Source organism: Gavialis gangeticus, unplaced genomic scaffold, assembly GCF_001723915.1.
Source record: "Gavialis gangeticus isolate Ggan-Ray unplaced genomic scaffold, GavGan_comp1, whole genome shotgun sequence".
Taxonomy (NCBI): Eukaryota; Metazoa; Chordata; order Crocodylia; family Gavialidae; genus Gavialis; species Gavialis gangeticus.
The window spans coordinates 87921282-87930721 of NW_017729033.1; the positions used below are offsets into that span (position 1 = coordinate 87921282).

At 42.9% G+C, this 9440-nt stretch overlaps 1 protein-coding gene across 1 annotated transcript in view; it reads right to left on the reverse strand.

Moving 5' to 3' along the window:
- DAPP1 (dual adaptor of phosphotyrosine and 3-phosphoinositides 1) overlaps window positions 1-8507 on the reverse strand; it is an 87109-nt gene extending 78602 nt beyond the window's left edge. The window contains exon 1 of the mRNA XM_019525912.1: window positions 8235-8507. Coding sequence (XP_019381457.1) covers window positions 8235-8335 — 101 coding nt within the window. The 5' untranslated portion in view covers window positions 8336-8507. The remainder of the gene's footprint in view (window positions 1-8234) is intronic.
- Window positions 8508-9440: the final 933 nt, after the last annotated feature.

Here is a 9440-nt window from a genome sequence, read left to right on the forward strand (position 1 = left end):
AGCTTTCACTTCTATTTTCTCAATTCCTCCTTCTCTTTATATCTTATTCCATTCTCTTTACCTGTAATTTAGACCTCATCTGTTTATGAACTAATAATTTGCTGTTGTCTAGGCACATATATACATGAGGGTTAAAGAGGGCACATTGGCCATTTTATCCAGTTTTCATCACCCTAATGTCTGAATAAATTCCAATATACCATCACAGCACTAAGTTCTGAACATGTTCTAGTGTCCTTCTGTGTTCTTCTAAAATATTTAGCAACTTTATTGTTCAGCCTAACAAAATACTATTGAGGCGGGGAAGGAAAATGAAAGGTATTTTGAAAATCTATTACAAGAGAGAAATACTTGGTATGTATGGAAAACTCTTCAAACAGTTTCATACACTTCAGTTTCTTTCATACAGAAAAACAGAAAATGAGCTAGTGGCACCTTTCTACATGCTTCTTGGAAATGCGTTACGGAACTAGCCTGTTGCTGTTCTGGGGACAAGCTAATCCACATTCTGATATCTTGCCCAAAACATGAATTCAAGAAAATGGAGTTTCCCTGAGCTTACAATGCCCATGATTGGATAAAGGAGTTTCTTTGCAACACAGATATTAACAGAAACAACAGTACACACCTTGTTGGATGCCAGCTGCGATCAAGAACAATATTTAAAAAATGCCTTATTTCCTTTAAATTTGTAAGTCTTGCAAACTGTTTTTTGCATAAATGTCTGTGTATGTCTTGGTGAATTTCAATTCTTAGCTTTCAGTTTTCCCATAATTTCAGAGAAGATTTTTAACTGATGATTTCAGTTTCTCCCAAGTTATTTGAGATGCCCAAGGTTTTTCCCCTGTTGAAGGAAAACTTTCAGGCAGACCCCAAATGTCTGAATGTAAAATTCCTGAAATTATTTCATTATATAATTTTAAGAGAAAACCATCTGTCTCCTAGTTTTGTATATCCTACATCATGTTGAATGAAAGGTGAATGAGTTACCTGGCATATGGGACTAAAAAGAGGGTTTTTACATATAGCTCTTTCAAAGTTTTGGTAAAACAGTGATCACTAGCAAGAAGTACTAAAGTTTTTGCACTAACTTTTATTCACTAGGACATTTCTCTGGGCAATTCCATTGTTTTCAGTGTAATTAAAGCTCCATGTTACTAAGGTAAGCAAGCCCTGTATACCTAGGAAAGGATTCTCCCATAGTAATAGGGTGCATGGGTTTTAGGTATTTAGTGGGCACTGATGCCCACTTTTGTTGCCCTTACATGCTTTCTGAAGCTTTCCTTCCAACTACTGTCAAATATATCAAAATATTTTTCTTTTTTACTCTTCAGCTTGAAATTGTTTTCCATTCCTGTTATCTACTTCTTCAAACCTTACCCATCACTTTTATTTCTTGGCAGGAAAGCAGAAGATGTTTCTGTTTCAGTTTCTCCACTGGCACATACATCTGCTTTTTTTTCTGGTGACATAGATTGTCTTCTGGTCAGTGGATTTTATTTTAACAGCAATGCACAGCAAAATGTGAGAAGGTGTGCCATGCTGACTTGCCTCCACATACATTTATCCACCGAGAAAAGTGTGCCAATAACTCAGAATGATTTGAGGATCTTAGAGTTCATGCAACTTATATTTAATTAAGTACATTTTGTTCTAGAATAATTATCTGGAATTTTTTGCAGTGTTTCTTTCCTCTATGAAAACTGGTTCCTACTCAAGAGCTGAAACAAAATCATGGCAGAGAGGTTAGAAATACCCATTCTTATCTATTCCAATGACAGTAACTGGTCAGAGAGAGATTGTTAGCCCAACAGATTACTTTACTCTGAAAAGTAAATGCAATGTGACATCACTGAGTACTGTATTTATTATCTCCATGATTTCCAGATCAAATACAAATATTTAATCAGTTAAAACCAGATTTTCTCCTCAGACGTTAGTCTGAAGTCAGCCAGAAAGTAGGGTAAGTTAGGACCTTAGGGTCCTACATGATCATTAATGTGCTTTTGCTAATGTGCATTACATTTAGTATCTCTATTGTGAGAAAATCTCAATAGAAAAAGATGCATTAGTCTATTTTAAAGCCCATTAGCTAAAGCACATGAGGTGCTTGTAGATGTGCTGTGGGGCTGCTCCAATGTGCTCTCATTACAGTGCTTCGGAGCAGACTCGATTAATCAAGTCTGCTGGAGCATGGTAATTACTGTGCTCCAGCCAGCTTCCCCATCTTGTGTATTAGTGTCCCTGTGCTTCAAAATGTCAGCAGGGGCTTTTGAACTAAAGTTTGTTGAACAAGCTTTAATTCAGGCATGTCCCACCACCATTTTGAAGCACAGGGACACTAAAACACAAGAGACTGAGGCACTTTAATTAGCGTGGCTCTTGGAGGTGCTGTAATTAAAGTGTTCCCCCACTACCACCCCTGAAGCATGTGTAAAAGTGTCCATGGTTTTTTTTGTGATGCTTTAATGTGCATTAAACTAGGCTAATGTGTATTAAAGCGCATGTGTAGATGCACCCTTGGGCTAGTGACAGACATTCAAAAAGCCTGAGCAATCTTTGCAGGTTAGTCTAACCTGATTAGGCTGAACCAGTTTGTAACTGGACAGGCATTCTCTCTGGACTGAGGAAATTCAGGCATATGCCTGCAGTGGTTCAAGTTAGAAGCCCAGGCTCAGGTGGCTCAGGTTAGAGCAGCCCTCCCATCTCTTCTATAGTGCTGAGCTGGGGGGGCATGGCCAGACCCCAGCAGGATGCTCTGATTAGGGAGGCTGCCTGCACCATCCCAGGCTTTTCCTCACTGGCTGCTCAAGGGGCAAGAGTGTTGCCAGACCCCAGGCCTCTACTAGCACTCTGAGGAAAGTGGAGGGTGCAGTGTATACATCCGCTGAAGATACAGAGCTTTTCAATCTCCCTCCTTCCTTCTTTCTACTGTCTACAGCAAACTGACTGGGGAGCAAGCCAGCAGGAGGCTAATAACAGTGTTTATCACTTCATCAACAAAACAATAGCTGCAAAAGGCCCTAAGTGGTCATTGTTCTCTCTACCTGTCCCAGTGAAACTGGAGACACTCACAAACAGAGGTACCTTTCAGTATTAGCTAGCATACCACATATCCAGGGTCTGTGGGGCTGGGGTCCGTGCTGTGGGAGATAGGAGGGAGGAAGGGCGGGGGTCCCTGCTTCTCCAGCAAGCAACGAGGGAGAGGGGGCGTAGAGCAGAGGGAAGCCATGCAGACTCAGATGTACCTGCAGTCTCTGCCAAGCTCCAGCCAGGGAGTAGAGGAGAGGGGCTCGCCCAGCTGTACAGCACAGAGCCTCACCCACCCTAGAGAGCATGCCAGGATGCTAGGAGAGTCTGGTTTATCTTAAACCAGCAAGGGGCCTGGGACAAAAATTGCATAAACTGGTTTGAGTCAAATCAATTAAGTCTGATACTACATTCAACCAGGTTTATCTTAAACCGGTTTCAGCCATTTTCAAACTGCTTTATGTGCACTGAACGTCTGTTCTGTCCCATGTTTAAACCAGTTTCTGATCACTTAAGCTGGTTTGTGTGCAATGTCTTTTGTCCCTAGCCTTAAAGACTAACTTGTTCAGAGAGACATAAACTTTTGCTGGCAATGGCCTACTTTGCCTATGAAAGCATTATGCGTTGCTGAACGAGTTAGTCTCTAAGGTGCTCCCTGCCCTGCCTTCTTCCAGTAACTAGTCATTATTTCTTTATAACATCTCCTCTTTCTTTCAAAAACTTGTGTTCTTACCTCTCCACTCCTTCCACCCCACCATGTCCCCTTACATTTTCAGAGGGGCAAAGATATTTGGGAGTGGGGAATGTGATATATATTACTGGACTAAGTACATGGTTGGGAGAGATTTTATACAAGCTTTGAAGCATCCGCACGACCCCCAAGATTAAAAGACCTCCAGCAAAACAAACAACAAACAGAGCTGACACCCTCAATACATAGAACATAAAAAATAAGCCAACACAGACCATTAAATAAGCAAACAGAGTTATTAACTACTCAGGCCCCTAAAACCCTATCACTAGGTACAGAATTTGGGGAGAATAGGAAGGAGTTAAATTGTGTTAAAAATGGCCACCTAATCTAACTTGGGGTGATTATACAAGTGACATTTTTTGTGTGATCGGGCCCCTGAAAGCTTTCTGCAACTGTGACTTAACACACGTGCATGGCTGCAGAGCATTTTTTAAATGGCCGAGCACATGAAAAATTAACCCTGATCAAATGAAGTATTAAATTAATGTGCTCTAAAGCAGGCCACCTTAGGGAACTTGTGTTTCCTCCAGGGTTAATTTTTCACTCGGCGGCAGGGCTGGGCTAATGCTCATGGCAGCATGGAGCTTCTGGCTGCTTTTGAATGGCCAGAGCTGGGGGGAGGGAGAGGGTAGGAGGGGTAGAAAGGAGCCCCCTTGCTTTGTGGAGCTCCCCCTCCCCCAGCTACCCCAGTTGGGGTATTGGGGAGAGCTGGGCACAGGCCTTTTTCACAGACTAACTTGGGATCAGGGCCTAAGCAAAAAATCAAAATAAAACAGGTAGTTAGAAATAATGGTTCCCACAAGAGCTGCAACTCAGACTCTTTGTAAATAGCTAAGGCACAAATTGTATGTCATGACAGCAATATTATAGATTGAAAAAGAGAAATACAATAGAGGTGCGGTAGGAACCGTTACTCAGTGCTTTCATTTCACTTTTGCCATGTGCAGGCTGCCTGAGCCAAGCACTTTTAGATGTGGGAACACAGCATCAGCTGGGAGGATGCTTTAACTCCTCTGAGGATGTATCCACCCCGCTGCCCTGCTCTCTGCCACCACAGCTTCCGGCAGCCACCAGGCGAGCGCATGCAGCCAGATGCTTCCAGCAGTGCCACTCAGCAGCTATGCCTCCGGAGCATGAAGCATACCCTAGGAAGACACAGGCTGCTGAATGGACTGTAGCAGCTGGCAGTGTCTACACATGCCTTCACCTCGCTGCCAGGCAGCAGCCAAAGTCCCATTGCACTCACCACAGGTGGAATGACTACTGTGTCAGCAGGAAGGAGGGTTTGGTTCCCTCTAAGGAGCAGCGGACCACATAAGGCCTATGTGGTCTGTATTCTAAAGACTCGCTCCCATCATCAGTTAAACTGGGCACAAATGAATGACAGAGCCAATCTGCACCTATACTTTAAGCAATGCACTTCCATCTTTTTCATACTGGTTGTAGCTCTTCTAATCCTTGCCCATTTCCTTTCAATATAAAGAGGACGGCATAGCCTTTCTGTTTGGGGGACTTCATTGGTCTCTGCCTCCTTGTTCTCCCCCTTTGACTTTGTCTGACCCCTTCACTACAGATGTCATGCCTCTTTTTTTATTCGGCCAGTTCCCATTTGTGCTGCCACTTCTGTATGCACATCTTGACCAGACCAATCTTTCTGATAGCAAATAGATGCAAGCATAAGCATTTTTGCTTTCGAGGCCATAATGACAGCATTACAGGAAGGTCTTGCAAAATGCTGTCAGCCATTTGACAGCAACAAGCACAAGGAACTGGCCTTAGTGATGGCTCTACTTAGTATCTGTAGAATTGCTGCTTTAATTAAAAAAAAAAACAAACCCTCCAAAGCTTTTTAAAAATGACTAATGGTTTTGAGTGCCTCAGTCTTGAATACCCAATTGAGATGCATTAAAAGGACTCCAGTGTTCAAAAGCTCTGTGTAACAAATGAGGTGTGTTTGACATCCTGACCGGGTTCGCAGACAATGATCCTGTCAGAAAATGTTTACTGTATTTTACTGAACTCTTTCAGACTGAAACTCAGTATTTCAGTCCCACCCTTTGTCCCTTTGCTTTCTGCAGACAAATTATTTTTTTCCCTGCATGTTTAATCGCAGTACATTCTTGCCTACAGAAGTGCATGTCTCTGAATCAGTCAGTCGCCAAGGTGTCATTTTGCTCTACTTTCTCACTGGCTTCAAAATACCACAGCTAACTACCTCTGTTTCAAATGATTCATTAATTCAAGCAGGTAGTAAGGAGACAGGAAGAGTTTCGGGGTGTGTGTTTGGGAGAGAGAGAGAGAGAGAAAGCACCTAGGATATGGGATGAACAGTTTGTGGGCAGGACTTCTGGGAGCAGCAAAACCAAAGGAAAAATCTAGGACTGATTTTAGCATTTCAATTTGCCTTTTTTGTCAGATAAAACCCAACCCAAGGCAGGTGGGAAAAGTGCTGTCCTGGTTTGGCTACTAATACTGGGAAGCATTTCCATCGTTTTTTCTCTACTGCTGCTTCTGTTTTCACCTTAGGGAACCTCTCTGGGGTTGCAGCCATGCCAGTAAAAACAACACACCTTGTCTTTGGGATTGTCCTGAAGGAAAATGTTTAAACTGTGAGGAGACTGTACTGAGAATAAGTGTGATGCTTGTAATTTTATGGCAGCAACCCCCCCCCCCCTTATTTAAGTGTCTTGACCTTGGAAAATGTGTATTCTCATCCATAACTTTGTCAGTCTTGCAGTGGGACAGATGCACTCAGATGCTGGTGAGGGCTGAGGCAGAAGAATCTAAATAGGCAACTCTTTAGCACTGCAAGTGCATGCATTTATATGGAATATGTGTCTGTGTAATATAGTAGTTCATGCCTAAAACAGGTACGCTTGATACAAGTTCATAATGTTATTTAACTATGTTCCCTTGGCTGCAGCTCTCTAATACATTGTAGGATGAGACCTGAAAGAGAAAATGTATTGTGGCAACAACATGTTTTAGGGAGGTGCAATATCAGGGATTGTAGCTTTGCAATATTAGAATAATACACAATGTTGGGTGTAGTATGTCATCACAATAAAACATTACATAACTGGGTGTGATCCGATATCACCCATAAAAAAAGCCAAGAAAAGCATACTATCCTAATGTCTAGTATTGTGAAGCTAATTTTACTGGGAAGAAAAAATTAAAAATAATGCTACTGATGAAATTGCCAGAAGCGGTAGCTGATGTCAATGGGGGAGGCAGGTGGCTATTATTTTTGTTGTTTTCTGAAACTTCACCAGTGGCTTGGCAACAGTACAAGATGCTTATCAAGCTAGACCATGCCCCGGAGGATTTGTAATACCATAAAGGCTAAAGTCTAGCACAGTTCAAGCTTCATACAAAATGTGTGTGTGCGTGCATGTGTGTGTGCAGGAGAGAGAGAGAGCGAGAAGGCCAAATCACGTATTTGGATGTTAACAAAGCATCCCACACACACACTTCGAAGTTACTGGGAGGCTCGCAGAAGTAATGTTGGTCCCATAATTTACCAGCTACATGTTAGTGCTACACTATTTCTTTTTACTGCTCAACCAAAGGATATACATTTCAGGTAGTCCTTGTCTCCCAATTCATAAGGGTTATATGAGAGAAGACACCAAACGGTATCTGCATACATACAATACAACACAACTAGTCAGGCAAATAGTCTTCCAAAAAACCCTCGTACTGACTTCTTTTCCCCTTCACCTCAGAGAAGTAGCTTATTTTTAATTCTGTTTTAAATATAAAAGTCACATCTCTGTTAAAATGTTCTCAAAAAACCACTGTCCCTGACAATACTCAGCAGAAGAAAACTGAAATCCAAATGGCTGCTGAAGTGGCACTTGATAATTTTATAAATAAAATTTAGTGCAAACCTCTGGACTTCTGTTGCCTTTTACACTTTGGGAGAACCTAACGTATCACCCTCTTTCACTCTGAAACACACATCGGCAGTAAAACACGTCCATCTGTACATACACCAACTCACGGATTCACACAACTGGACTGAGAGTAGCAAACAAAGGCTCAGCACTAATGGAAACAACTTCCCCAAGGAAGAAAAAAAAAACCCTACCAGCTGCACAACTACTTTCTTGCCTTGGAGGTCTCCATCCTTTCCTGTGGCAAACAAATCCCCTTCTCCTGCCAGGCTAGCAGCAGATCAGCTTTTACTTCAGCCTATATAGGGGAAGCAGTGGCATTCACTCTACTGTTCAGTCTCCATGCAATATAGTGCCCTCCCCAATTTCTCTGGCCTCAAACTGAGAAGAAAATGAGACAAAGGCAATGTCAAGCAAAACAAAACTCTCAAGAGCGACCTCCAGTCCATTACCAAATGTGCCAGAAACACCTTTCGTGGGATAGGGTCTCAAATACTCAGTTCACTCAAAGCTGCATCCATGGAAAGCGCAAAGCAGTTTTTTCCCCTTACTCTAGGTTCTGGAGCTCCTCTTCTACTTCCTCTGGCGCCTCAGGGTAGTCTTCTTGGCATCGACTCATCTTCCCTCCTTCTCCAAGCTCCACTCTGCCCATCCGCACCACCCACTGCTCCCCACACTGGGTGCCACTTCAAGAGGAGAAGGAAGACGGGCCTTTCTGTCCCGTCTCCCACTCCTCTGTTAGCAGCGGGGAAAGTCCACCAGCAAAGCAACCTGCTGCAGCACGTCAAATGCAATGAGGAAGTGAGAGCAAGTCCCTCCCTGCACCAAATCACTCAGCCTTTAAAGCGCAGGCAGACAAGAAAGGCTGGCCCCTGGGTGGGTGTGTGCATGTGTGCACGTGTGCATGTGTGCATGTGCGTGTCACCATGCTGTGATTTATTCACAGGGGAGAAGTCTGTAATTTCCCTTCCCTAAACAATCTTTTCTCTGATTTTTCACATTTAGTAACTCCCCATTCAGGTCAGGGATGTATTAATTATGTATAACTTCTGATTGTCCTCAGAGTGGCTTCCCCTCTCCATTCCAGAAACTGAGCGACTAATCCTAGTTCAGTGAGAGCTTACACAGCTAATGTGCCTCTGTCCCGTGCATGCAGGAAACACAAGCGTGGAAGTATTCTCTCCCTTACTTAAACACCTGTGCACAGTATGCCATGTGCACTAATAAGCATACTGGCATGGTGCCCAAGAGTTGGAGACTGAAGGTTTTGAAAGACATAATTTAAGTCACACCTAACTCAGCATTTAGATTTCTGTTGTGGCAGTTTTGCTTTACGAGGAAATGTGCTCCTAAAACTGAGTTGGATTAATTTTTCCCCTGCATTCCCAGCTTTTTCAGATGCTGTAGTTTCTGTTCCTTTCTGGCTACTGTGTTGCTCTTACTAATGTAGGAGTTATCCAACTGGATCAGGCCTGAGGTGGAGCTAGTCCCATCTCTGACAGTAGCAAAATACTAGCTGTCTCAGGGGAAGGTATTAAAACACTGCAGTAGACAGATGGAGGTAATCAGCTTCTCCCTGCAGTAGGTCTGGTGCTGGTCTCTAACATGTAGAGACTGGCTCAAGCCCTGAAGCATGAGGTTTGAAATCCCTTCTAATAATGTTTTCAGCATTAATTACGCTCTTCTGAATGCATCATTGCAACTGGAAAATTATAGACACACACACACACACACACACACACACACACACACACACA